Source organism: Eumetopias jubatus, unplaced genomic scaffold (genome assembly GCF_037043125.1).
Source record: "Eumetopias jubatus isolate StellerSeaLion01/CBP00866 unplaced genomic scaffold, mEumJub1_p1.0 scaffold_7, whole genome shotgun sequence".
NCBI lineage: Eukaryota > Metazoa > Chordata > Mammalia > Carnivora > Otariidae > Eumetopias > Eumetopias jubatus.
The window spans coordinates 93,302,370-93,316,279 of record NW_028274813.1 but is presented as its reverse complement, the minus strand read 5'-3'; the positions used below and the strand labels follow the sequence as shown (position 1 = coordinate 93,316,279).

At 45.8% G+C, this 13,910-nt stretch overlaps 1 protein-coding gene across 1 annotated transcript in view; it reads left to right on the top strand.

The window, feature by feature from the left end:
* The window catches only part of MYO5C (myosin VC), a 90,137-nt gene that overhangs the window by 7,034 nt on the left and 69,193 nt on the right, over positions 1-13,910 (top strand). Inside the window, exons 3-6 of the mRNA XM_028100006.2 lie at positions 4,718-4,828; positions 9,676-9,841; positions 10,429-10,573; positions 13,442-13,598. Coding sequence (XP_027955807.2) covers positions 4,718-4,828; positions 9,676-9,841; positions 10,429-10,573; positions 13,442-13,598 — 579 coding nt within the window. The remainder of the gene's footprint in view (positions 1-4,717; positions 4,829-9,675; positions 9,842-10,428; positions 10,574-13,441; positions 13,599-13,910) is intronic.

The window sequence follows — 13,910 nt, the reverse complement described above, 5'->3', positions numbered from 1 at the left end:
GGCCTGGTGTCTGGGAGACCATTGGAAATATGGTCTAGACCTGTTGAGAGATCTGGGTTGGAGGTCTCAGGTACACAGGTGCCAGGGCAGTTGCCAAAGCTGTGGGAATGGAGGACACTCTAGAGAAAGCCTGTCAGAGGAGGGGCTGGGAAGGACACTGGAGACAGAGGGGATGCTGGGGAGCCTGGGAAGGGCCTGGAGGGACAAGGAACGGGGAGGACAGGGAGCATAGTATCGCTGCTCTGGCCTGGTGGACCCAGAATGTGGAGATTCCCTTCCGGACCAGAGAGCTGCTAGGAAGGAAACTTGTGGTGTTCCCTATTCCATGGGAAGTCTTCAAGCCCTTTTTGTGGCTGACAACCGCAGATGCCTTCCAATAGGCAGGCAACGAGAGAAGATGCCCTCTCCTCTGCTGAGCATGTGGGGTGGGGGATTCGGCATATTCCTGAGGACATGTCACTTCCTAAGGGTTATGCTCCTGAAGCGTTTGCCTCATTGTCAAGCCTCCCTTGCCTTGGAAATTGGGGGACACATGGTTTCCCTCCATGGGAGAATATTTGCAGACAAAGCATGGGAGACAGGCATCTCTGCTCCACTGGCCCCACAGCAGGCCTGTCCCTGTCAGGCTTGGCAGGTGGACTGAGTCTGGAGGCTCCTGCTCCTCAGGAAGGAGTCACACCAGGGAGGTCACATGAGAGCTCGTCACATTGTTTGCACGGACTGCTGTTTGTCTAAACGCTGCAAAGTGAGCTCTTCCTCCCAGTTGAAGCGTTGCTTTGTGGGTCAAAGAATGTGAGGAAGGAGGGAGGGACGGAATGGGTGTAACTGACATGGAACTGGGTAAACTTTGTCATGTTTACTTACCAGGCTGGGTTTCAGCCGTGGGGCCCTCAATGACTGGTAGCATTGCTTGGCAGAGGCACCAGGCCTGGTAGGTGTGGGCGGCCTGGGGAGTCAGGGGCCACCAAGGCCATCTGTGTTTCCTCCACAAGAGACGCAGACTTTGGGTTCCATATGTCCTAATACTGCCTTCCATTTAATACCGCTTTTGTCTGAAACAAGCCAGTGAAACAAATCAGCTTGTGCACTCTCAAGTAGATAGTTGCAGATGAGACTTCCATATTCTTTTCTTTTTAAAGATCTTTATTTATTTGAGAGAGAGACAGGGAGAGCATGAGCAGGGGGAAGGGCAGAGGGAGAAGGAGAAGCAGACTCCCCACTGAGTGTGGAGCCTGCCATGGGGCTCGATTCCAGGACCTTGAGATCATGACCTGAGCCAAAGGCAGACGCTTAACCGCTTAACTGACTGAGCCACCCAGGCGCCCCTCAAGATTATTTTCAAAGGCAGACTCATTTAATGAACAAGTAATTCAAAGTAGGACTTGCAGGCCCTGGCTCCATCGAGTGCTGGCTTTGGTGACTTTGTGTGGTGTTTGGTGAGTTACTGACCTCCCTGGGCTTACGTTTTGGGGTCAGTAAAACAAAAGGCTTGGATTGGCTCAGTGACTTTAACATTACTTCTCAGAACTCCTGGCTTCCCTGGGAAGACCCCAGGGATGTCAGCTGCAGTCCCCAGCTCAGAGCCTCCTCAGAACCCCTCCATTTTTACCTGTCTCATATAGGAGGCTGCCCCCATTTCATTTGAAGTAAGCCTTCTGGGGCTTTAAAAAAAACTTTGACAAACAACTTGAAGTAGATGATCTCCCAGGACCCTTCCAGTTCTAAAATTCTCTAGTGGCTGGGGTGCCTGGGTGTCTCAGTCGGTTGATTGTCTGACTCTTGATCTCAGCTCAGGTCTTGATCTCAGGGTTGTGAGTTCGAGCCCTGCACTGGGCTCCACACTTGACTTGGAGCCTACTTAAAAAAATAATAAAATGAAATGAAATAAAATTCTATTCGTTGGGATAGATACATTGGGATATTCCATTAATGATTTCACTTATGAGGTTAGCAATGTTTTTGATAGCTGACCTGAGGTAGGAAATGGTAGTCCATGGCAACAAGTATGTGTGGAGGGAGGGTGGGTGTGCCTATGTGTTTATGAGGCTTCTGTCCACCTGTTTGCGTGGACATGTGTATCTAAGTGTGTATCATTGCCCTCCAGGTCATTCTTCCATTTTCTCTGACTCTGTGTCTGAAGTCTTACCCATCCTGTGGCTCATTTCAGCAAGCTCTTACGCTCCCAGCTAGCTGTCAAGAATTAAGGCAACCCAAATAAATTAGGGACTCATGACTGATACCCAGCCAGTGAGATGTATATATTTCTTTGCTTAAACAAGTCCATTTATATTAACTAATAGATAAACAGATGTGCTCCTTAATCAACTTTGTCCCAGTCTAGTACTGGCACTCTGAAATTTGTTTTATACTTTTCTTTATTTCCTCCAACATCATATGAAAATTTTAAGCATACAGTAAAGTTGAAAGGACTTTATAGTGCATATCTGTCCTACCACCTAGATGCTACCATGAACATTTTGCCATATTTGTTATATGTCTATCCATCTTTGTATCCTTCTATCCAGCCCTCAGACCATCTTATTTTTTGAAGCATTTTAGAGTAAACTGCATACATCACACATGCCCTCCTAAATATATTAGTATGCCTATTGTTAAGAGTTTCATATTTGTTTAGCTCTTTGTGTAAAATTTTCAAACAATGAAACACCAGTCTTATGTCTGTGTTCTGTGAGGTTTGAAAAGTGCTTACCACCTGGGTAACCCAAACCCCGTCAGGGTATAGAATGTTGCCATTACCCCCGAACATTCCTGTGAGAGCCTGCCCACTCACTCCCCAGCCCCACCTACCCGCAGAGGCAACTATTGTTCTGATTCTACCCACCCCCCCCACATTAGTTTTACCTGTCTTAGCACTTTAAAGGGATTTGTACAGAAGGTACTCATTTGTGGAATGCTTCTTTGGCTCAGCCTCATGTTTTGGAGATTCGTTCACATTCTTGCTTGTATCAGTAGTTGATTCTTTTTATTGGTAGGTAGTATTCCATTATATGAATATACCACAGTTTTATCTTTTAATTCATTCTCATATTAATGGACATCTAGTCTGTTCCCAGTTTTTGGCCATTATGAATAAAGTTACTATGAAGATTCATGTACAAGTCTTTTTGTGGACGTATACTTTGACATTTGCCTTTAAAGATTATTCTGATTATAAAAGTAATATATGCAACTGTAGAAAATATATAGCACTATAATAAGGAAAATTAAAATTTTATTGCTAGGAATCTTTTTGTAACTGAAGACTCCTGAAGGTACAATCTTTCAGCACAAAGGAGTATTTCCTCAGGGTCAGAAGGCACTGGTAGACCAGGGGCCCGAGGAGCAAAGAGGTGCGAATACGCACATGCGCACATGCACATATGCATGCGGCTCCCAGTTAGAGGGTGGCTGGGTTAGCAGGAGGACCATGATGACTGAGAACAAATGCCTTTCCTTCTTGGCGAGGCAGCACATACACATAATAGGTGCTTAGCCAGTGTCTGTCGAATGACCTGACCGAATGGATGAATGGATGAACAAACCAATGGACAGCCCTGCAGGACAGTGTGAGACGTGGGGTCTGGGAGGAGGTGCAAGAGTAGTACGTGCGGGCTGCCGACAGGAGGAGGGGAATTAATCATGGGCCCCATGACAGACATGGCAGCCACCCTGTCTCTCTCTTGAGCAGCGTTCAGGTGCCACTGGTGAGTTCTGGGGAGTGAGATCACCCCCTCCCCGTGTGCGAGCGTATTAGACATGCGGGTCAGTCGGCTAGGGCTGCCTTACCAGTAGTCCCTGGCCTGGGTGCTTCAACCACAGATGCTTATGTTCTCACAGTTAGGGAGGCTGAGAAGTCCAAGCGCGCAGACAGCTGCTTTCTCACTGTGTATTCACATGGCCTTTTTTGATGCATGCAGGTGGGAGAGAGAGTGTGCCTGTGAGCTCTCTGGAGTCTCTTCATACGGGGACACTAATGCCATCAGATCAGGGCCCTATGCCCTCATTTAACCTTCACTACCGCTTAAAGACCCTATCTCCAAATTCAGTCACATCGGAGATTAGGGTTTCAACACAGGAATTTGGTAGAGACACAATTCAGTACATAGCAATGTGGTTCTGCCTAAAGACTTGCAAACCAGTGCTGAGGCAGGTGTTGCAATTGCCTGTTGGGAATTGAGCTCAGCGGCCATATCTGGCCTTCCACATCTCCCACAGTGGGAATCCTTGGCTACTGACCAGTGTGGTAAGACTGAAATAACACTGCTCTAGCAATACTTCCATAGCATCTGGCAGAGTGCTTTCAACTACACAGTCTAATTTCACCTCCCAGCAAACCTGTGAAGTAGATATTGTACCTATTTTGTGGATGAGAAAAACGAGGCACAAGAAGTTAAGTGTCTGGCCCAGAGCCCCACAGCCCATCAGTGGTGAACCAAATCCCTCTGCTCCAACTCTCGTAGACAGCACTCAGATCTTCCCATGAGGGGACTCATGATTTCCTTTTGGAAATTCCATTGCCCATAAAATGAAGCAGCTAGATGTGGTGCATCACAGACACACTGAAGATTACCTCATAAGCAAAAATTAGGTAAAAGTATTCCTGATGAAGGAACTGACTGAGCAGACAGAAAGAAATCTCCCTGAGTCTAATTATCTCATGATCTGTGTTTTTGTTTTCAAAGTGCTGAAATTAAGGCTGTTTTATTCTTTTGGTCAGTACAACAGGGTATGGATTCCTGATCCTGAAGAAGTTTGGAAGTCTGCTGAAATAGCAAAGGACTACAGAGTTGGTGACAGAGTCCTGCGACTCTTGCTGGAGGATGGAATGGTGAGGGTCCTTGCTGGCCGTGGCTGCCACAACATATAAAGGGATAACTGCACCATGTGTGGAGCGTGGCATGTGGTCCCGTGGGAGTGGCCAGGTGGTGCTGTAGATCCATTCCTGTTTGTGCTGCACGCCTGACACTGACCTAATGAAAGCATCAAGTGCCCTGCATCACCAGGGCCTCTCTCTCAAACATGACACAGGAAACAGGGCTGTGTCCTATGCTCCATCCCCAGGGATCCAGCATGGTGGGGAAAATGCTGAAATGATCCGCCATTTTGGTTTCATTGGTCTCAGCATAGAGACTGGGCAAAGATGAGAAACTTGGAGGGAGGTAGTTTGAGCCCAAGGCATAAACTGGTTGAGAGAAACCTCAAGATGGGAAGAGGAAGAGAAATAGAGGAGGGAAATAGAAAATTGGAAGGGAGAGGAAGGGGTGGGAGGAGTACATATGGAGGGAAAGTCCGTCCATGGGTGGTAGAAACAGGCAAGCATTGGGACCTCAGGGTGTGTGTGGCAGGGTTGGGGAAGTGATGGGTGGTGGGCAGGAACAGAATGCCCAGCTTTGTGTGACATTGTGAGAAGCCTGTCCATGCTGGTGTGGCTGGATCACATCAGTGGTGGTTCCTGTGCTCAAGAACGCCCGTGAGCAGGTCCTCCCAAAGGCCAGATATGTCTTTTGATTATCAGCTCCAGCAGATTTTACCATTACTTTAAGTATCTATCATTGAGTTGTCTTTTGCCCTCTTAGCCGTAATGACATCCCACTGAATCCATAGCGAGGGTGACCTTTTTAGCGTTAAGTGTCTGGATGCAGAGCTGGACAAAGGGTTTGTGTTCATCTGGATCTTAGAGTTGGTGCAGGGAATATCATATGAATATTAAAATGCTGGAATTTTTGAGTCATGCACATGGTCTCTGTAGAGACAGGACACAATATTTACACCCAGACTGTCCTGGATTTGGGAGTCGTCTCCTGAGATCCTGGGAAGGGAGATGAGCATATGAGCATAGCGGTTAAGGGCACTCCCTCAAGAGTCATACCATGGATTCAAAGCCTGCCGTGGCCACTTGCTAAGTCTATAACCGTGAGCCCCTGAATTTCTTCATATGCAAATTGGAGTTCATAACAGCATGGCAGTGACAGGGTTGCTGAAGATCAAATGAGATGATCCGTGTGTTTGTGCGCACTCGCACATGCAGACTCAAGAGAGACCCGGAGGGAGGATGCTATGCTTTGTATGGAGCCTGCCCTTTCACACCAGTGGCTCCTTACAGCCTTGTTGAGCACATCCCGCACAGGGTCCAGGTTCTTGTTAGGGAGCGCGTGGCTCCAGGAAGAAAAATCTCACAGCTGTAGCAGCCGTGGCCACTTGCTGCCTTAGTCATATCGGCAGGGCTTCAGGTAGCGACATTCCTGGCTCTGAACCCAAGCCCAGGAGAGGTGGGTAAGAGGGCAGACAGCCAGACTGCTCCTTAGTTTAACCCTTCTTCTCTTCCATGAAGGACAAAGCCTGTTTTGCGCCTCCAGCTGTTCATCTAATATTCTTTACATTTTCTGCCCTTCCCCCAAGGACTCTCCTGTTTTTCTCTCTCTGCATCTCTCATACACACACATACACACACACACACAGAGGCAGTGGCTGAACTGGAAAAGGAGGTTTTTGATTTATTTATTTTTAATTTTTTTAAAAGATTGTATTATTTGAGAGAGAATGAGAGGGGAGAGGGTCAGAGGGAGAAGCAGACTCCCTGCTGAGCAGGGAGCCTGATGTGGGACTCGATCCTGGGACTCCAGGATCATGACCCGAGCCGAAGGCAGTTGCTTAACCAACTGAGCCACCCAGTGCCCCAAAAGGAGGTTATTGATTTAAAATAGATAACAGAAAGACTCAAGGAAAGAAAAACCATAAGTGAGCAACATTTTTCTTGAAAATGTGTAGATTAAAAATAGTCTGCTTAACTTGACCCCTATCTTAAACCAGTCACAAAAATTAACTCAACATGAATTAAAGTTTTAAATATAAGACCTGAAACCACAACATTCCTAGAAGAGAACATAGGAATAAAGCTCCTTGACATGAGTCTTGGTGATGTTTTTGGATTTGACACCTAAAACACAAGTGACAAAATAAAAAATAAGCAGGTATGACTACATCAAACTAAAAAGCTTCTGCCCAGCAAAACAAAAACAAACTATCTACAAACTGAAAAGACAACCCACAGGAGGGGAAAAAGTATTTGCAAACCATACATCTGATAAGGGGTATTATCCAAAATATACTTATATGTGGAATTTAAGAAACAAAACAGATGAACATAGGGGAAGGGAAGGAAAATCAAATAAGATGAAAATTGAGAGGGAGACAAATCATAAGAGACTCTTAACTATAAGAAACAAACTGAGGGTTGCTGGAGGGGAGGTGGGTAGGGGATGGGGTAACTGGGTGATGGACGTTAAGGAGGGCACTTGATGTAATGAGCACTGAGTATTATATGCAACTGATGAATCACTAAATTGTACCTCTGAAACTAATATAAAAATTTTTTTGAAGTTTTAAAAAATATCAATAAAAATCAACTGCTGAAAAAAAGAATTCTTAAAACGCAATTTCAGAAAGAAAAAAAAAATAAAAAATGGGCAAAAGACCTAAACAGACATTTTTCTGAAGAAGACTACAGATGGCAACAGACACATGAAAAGGTGCTCAACATGACTAGTCTTTGGGGAAATGCAAATCAAAGACACCATCTATATCACCTCACGCCTACTAGAATGGCCATCATCAAAAAGACAAAAAGTAACAAATGCTTGGGTGGATATGAAGAAAAGGGAGGGAACCCTGTGCCCTGTTGGTGGGGTTATAAATTGCTCAGCCACTATGGAAAACAGAATGGAGAACCCTCAAAAATTTTAAAATAGAACTACCATATGATCCAGCAGTTCCTCCTCTAGAAATATATCCAAAGGAAACAAAAACACTAACTCGAAAAGGTATCTGCACCCCCATGTTGATAGCAGCATTATTCACAGTAATCAAGATGTGGAAACCACTTAAGTGTCTGTCAACAGATGAACGGATAAAGAAGTCGTGTATGTGCATCCGTACAGTGGAATATTAGTCATAAGAAACAAACCCTAACATTTGTGACAACACAGATGGAACTAGAAGGTATTATTCTAAGTGAAATAAGTCAGAGAAAGACAAACACTATATGATCTTATATGTGGAATCTAAAAATAAATAAATAAATAAAAAAACAAAACTCATAGAAAAAAAGATCAGACTTCTGGTTACCAGACTCAGGGGCCGGGGAGGGGGGAATGGAGGAAGGTGATCAAAAGGTACAAACCTCCAGTTAATAAGTCGTAGGTGTGTCATGCATGGCATGATGACTGGGGCTACATTGCTAGGAAAATTCAATTAAATCCTGAGAATTCTCATCACAAGGAGAAAATTTTTTTCTTTTTTCTTTTCTCCCCTTTTTTTATTACATTGATATGAAATGATGGATCTTAGCTGAACCTACTGTGCTAATCATTTCACAGTACATGTAAATCACACCATCGTGTTGTACCCCTTAAAATTACACAGTGATCTATGTCAATTATTTCTCAGTAAAACAGGGAAAAATAATAACTCTGCTTAGGGCCGACCCACGAATATATTTGCATTGAAAACAGAGCAGACAGCTATGATTCAATCCAGTTGGCCTGGATTGCCCTGAGCCGTTCTCCTTAAGCCACACAGACCAACCAAGTCACCGACAAACAAAACCCTGTCGGTGGTGACAGGAGGCATCATGACACAGGCTTCAGAGCCAGCCAGATCCGTACAAACTGTGTGAGCTTGGACAAGGACCTCAACCTCTCTGAAGCTGTCTCCTTAGCTGTTAATTAGGGTAGTCATGCCCTCCTTGGAAGGTAGTTTTAAGGGGCAGCAAATACTTGGAAGAGGGTCTGCACATTGGGCACTTGCGAGGGGGCAGCCGGGTCACCATGTAGAACTACTTCAGGACCAGGGATCAAAAGGAGGGCAGCCTAGGAAAGTGATAGGGAAACAAGCTTGCTGGGTGTTCTGGCTTGAGTCACTTACCCGGGCTGTGAAATGAAAGTGAAGAAAGTAAGAACAGGTGGTCATCAAGTCCCCTGATATTCTGACATTTGGAGCCTGGTCACCTGTGGCATGGACACCACAAGGCTTACTAACCTCTCCTTCATTCTGCTCAGGCAGCTACTGTCAGAATACTGGGTGAAATCCAGCAGAGGAGAGACCATCCCCAACAAGTTACTCAGCCCAGGGCCAAGGATGATGGGAACAGGCAGCCCTCAGCTAAAGACAGGAGTCAGGAGCACACAGGTCCTCTCAAAGAGAGACTGTCACCCACACGGGCTCCTTCAGACACTCCTTACCACCCAGCAGAACACTGTTTTCAAGCAAAACATTCATGGCGCTCAGCATCTAAACTACATACAAGTGGGGGACAAGTGGACCCCCTGTGGTAGGGTTGGGGATGGCGTGCCCAGGTCCCTGCCCATGTGGCTTCCCTGTCACCTCTCTTTGAGGCTTCACTGAGGTCCTGTAGCTCCACCCAGTCTTTTCACAGATGAGAGAAGGGCCCAGAAAGGGTGAATGACTTGCCCTAGGGCACACAGCTAATACCCTGGTCCCCTGGCTCCCATTTCCCAAGAGTCAGTCATGGAAATTGTTTTCTCTTTGCTTTATGTAAGTTTGTTTTTAGAGTGTCAGGGATCACTCCAAAAGGAGGGCAGATAGGACAGACGACGGGAGTTCAGAAACACCAAGAGTCTTTCACTTACAGAACTTTAATTTCATCTTTGTCCACAGGAGCTGGATTATTCCATTGATCCAGAATCTCTGCCTCCGCTTCGGAACCCTGACATCCTCGTGGGTGAGAATGACCTCACAGCCCTCAGCTATCTCCACGAGCCTGCGGTGCTCCACAATCTCAGAATCCGCTTTGCAGAATCCAAACTCATTTACACCTACAGTGGTAAGGAGAGTGATTCTAAGAGAGCAGGAATGACCCAGAAATACCATGCTTGCTGTCTGGGGTGTCCTGAGTACATTTTATATCATGTTTATGTTAGAAATGTTGACTTCTGCCAAAATGTGTACTCAGACCTAGACATTTGCCCAGATTTCTGTCTAACAAGCACAGACATTTGATCTTCAAGAGTCTGTTGTAAATAGAAGTGTCTGCAGGTGGGGAAAATCTTTTGCAAGAATTAAGATCAGACTCCCAAGAAAAATATATCTGGATAAAGCTTATGTTTGAGTTTCTCATTGGATTTGATACATTTATCACTTATTTTGGGCAACGATGTTATCATTATATTTACATTGAGAACTGTAAAACCTTTCAGTTTTAGGGCATTCCCATCTGTCATCTCCTCCAACCCTGACAGTTGTCCAGAAACGTGGGTGGCATCCACAGGGAACTGAGATTCAGAGCATTAGGTGACCTGCCCAAAGTCACACGGCAGGTTTAATAACTGGCAGAGCTGGGCTTGCTCCAAAGAACCTGGAGAAACAGGTGACAGTAAGAACCCCAGCACTGCATTGGACATCTTTCCCCAGGAATCATTTTGGTGGCCATGAATCCGTACAAGCAGTTGCCGATCTATGGAGATGCCATCATCCATGCCTACAGTGGGCAGAACATGGGCGATATGGACCCGCATATATTTGCGGTGGCAGAAGAGGCATACAAGCAGATGGCCAGGTAGACTCCTGCTGGGCGGGGCTTCATCTTTCTCTTCCAGCGCCCCACCCCTGCGTGTGCTGGGCCCTCACAGTGGAGGGGAAACCTCTGGCATTGGTTTTATTAAAGGTGACCATGAGACCAGAGGGGACTTTCGGTGGATTGGACTACCTATAACGTAGTAGCAAATGACTGCCTGTGTAACCTGTCTAGACCAAGTTTCCTGGTTTTTCTTCCTTCTAGGTAGTCAAAAGTCAAACCTACCAATCTGGGAATGGCAGATGCTTCTCTTGCGGTGTGTTTGGTTGGAGGAATATTGATTTATTCTCCACTGTGAGCTGCTTAAGCTTTTTCCCCCATCCGGGCCAGCAAAATTTTATGATAGATGACCACAGGTTTTAGATGTAGAAGATCTGGAGTTTTATTTTGCCACTTGTGTTTTGTATGGCCCCGTGGAGTCCTTGTTTTGCCAGCAAACATTTATTAAAAGTCTCCTGTGGACCAGGCACTGTGCACATGTTCCCGTACATTGTCGTGGGTGTTCTCAGACTGGCCTGTGATGGAGATGCCTGAGCAGTAAGCTGAGATTTGGGGGTCACCCACCCAAGGCCACCCAGCAAACAGAGCTGGGATGTGGGCTCAGGGTTTTTGACTCCACATGTAATTTATTTTTCCCATAAATATTCTTTCAGCTTCAATGTCCTCATCTGTAAAGTATGAAGAGTAGAAACACCATCTTATCTTTGTAGACCCTTTTATGGTTTGCAGAAGAACTTTCCAGACAGTGGTCTCCTTTAAGTCTTGCGACACCCTTGTGAAGTCCGTTGAGCTGCCATCATTGCCCTCATTTCATGAATGCAAACCCGAGGCACAGGGCCTGGACCTGCTAACCATTTACCACATAATCCCGGGCACAGCATCTGAGCTTCCTCAGCTTTAGTGTCTTCATCTGTGAGCCAGACACTCGGAGAGCACCCATTCATGTTTCACTCCTTATAATCAGGAAAAAAGAATGGTGGCATAAACAAGGTAGCTGTGTATGGTTCTCTCCTGCAAAAAAGACTGATGGGCTGATGGGCAGTCTGGGACTAGCAGGGCACCTCTATCAGTCGTCAGGGACCCAGTGCCTTCTAGATCCTCTGTCCCCGGAGTGAGGCTCTCCTCCTGGGGGCAGGCTAATACTTATCCATCTCCTCCATATTCTAGGCAACAGAGTGTCAGAGGGGAAGTGTGTGCCCCATAAAACACCTCTGCTCACAGCTCATTGGCCAGGACCTAATCCCATGGCCAGGCCTAGGCTGGGATATATAGTCTTTCATATGGGCAGCAGTGTGCCCATTAAAAATTGGGACATAGTTTCTAAGAAGGAAGAAAAGGATAAATGTTGGGTAGAGATTTACCAATTAATGACCAATTACTTTGGTCTCTGCTACAGCATGTTTCTTTCCAATTATAAAACAACCATGGTTCTGGGATTTGCCCTGGCTCCCTGTCGGTCTCGTGGGCATCTCTGTGATTGAAGTTCATGGCTCACAACCTGTTGGGCCAGGTCTGCTCCTGGGTGTCAGCAATATAAGCTCATTGGAGCCGTAGGGCTGAGGCAGGTTCAAGCTCGAAGAGCCCGTTTTCTCTTGAGGTCTAATTCTAACAGTATTGAACATAAGGTAACTTTATGTTGGGCTTGCTGATGCTAAACTGGGAGTCAGAAGAGCCTGGTTTTAAAACCCCCTTTCTGTTCTACCTGGCCAAGGGATACTGGGGTGTCTGTCACTCACCTCCTCACAGGCTTGCTTTTTTAGATAGGAGCTCTATCTCTGAGGTCCTCCCAGTGTTCACAGGGAGGCTACATGCTCTGTGTACTAGGTCAAGTCACTTTACCTTTTTGAGTCACTATTGTATTCTTCTGTAAAATGGGTATATGTGGCATAGGATTTTTTTCAAGGCTTAAATGAGAATCCTTATAAAGTATTCATGGAGTACCTAGTATATAAGCAATGCTGGATACCTAGAACAGCATTATAGTATGGTTGAATACATTTTTTTAAGATCTCTAAATTATGTAGAACATGTCGGTTTACTGAGCACATATGTTCCCAAGCATATTTTGAATAATTGCTCTCCAAATAATGTCTTTAAGATGTTTTATGTTTATGTGGGGATACACAGAGAGGAGTTGACCTGGTCCTGAGACAGCTATCTTCAGAGGCCTGCTTGCAGGGTTGGCCCAGGGCTAGCCTTTGGGAACTTGGATTTTAGGAAGTTTCCCACCGTGCTTAATTGATGAGAGTGACGCACTGTACCTAAATTGTTTGTGTAAATGATGGAGTTCTTGCTGAACACCTACTTTCCTTCTGAGCATCTGGAATCTTGGTATGTGCTCGGCAGAGGATGCCTACATGATCAGCCCCCGGTGAAAACCCTGGGTCCTGAATCTCTGAAGAGCTTCTCTGGTTGACAGCACTTCCCATGGGTTGTCATAACTCATTGCTGGAGGAATGAAGTGTTTATGCCTGCCTTCCTCTGGATTTGTCCCCCTGTGTTTTTCCCCTTTGCAGATTTACTTTGTATCCTTTTGCTATAATAAATCTTAGCCATGAGTATGGCTATGTGCTGAGTGTTGTGGGTCCTCCTGGCAGATCACTGACCTAGGAGTGGTCTGAGGGAACCTCAACATGGGGGACAGAGCAGGAAGCAGAGTTGTGTGTTCAGCTTGATCACATAGAAAAAAAGAGACTAGAAGGAAATTCACTGGAATGTTAAAAAACAGTTACCTTAGAGTAATGAAACAGTTTGCTTTCTTTCCGCTTGTCTGCATTTTTCTTACTGAGTATATATTGCCTTTTTAATAGGAAGAAATGAGCATTTTAAAAATACTCTTATTTGCTTCAGAAACAATAAAAATCAGTCAATAATTGTAAGTGGGGAGTCAGGTGCTGGAAAGACCGTGTCTGCCCGCTACGCCATGAGGTACTTCGCCACTGTCAGCAAGTCCAGCAGTAACACCCACGTGGAGGACAAAGTTCTGGCGTCGAACCCCATAACTGAGGTATGCAGCCTGCGGGGGTGGGGAGCAGGGTCACAGGCGACAGTGTGGAATGATGGAGAAGTGGGTTTGTGTGTGCATGTGTTGTCTTGGCTAACTTGAGTCCTTTCCCTTTAAAGACCGTGGAAGTGAGGGCAGGAAAGAGCCAGGAGGTGTGTTCTCTGGTGGGATTTGAAGGAGCTTGGGGTAGAGACTGCTGCTGCCAAGGCTCTCTCCTCAATCTGCTGGGCTAGAAATCGGATTTCAGGAGTCCCCTGTCTGCATTTCTATCCCAAAGGAAATGTCCTCAACCGTAGACAACACTGGTGCGCTGAG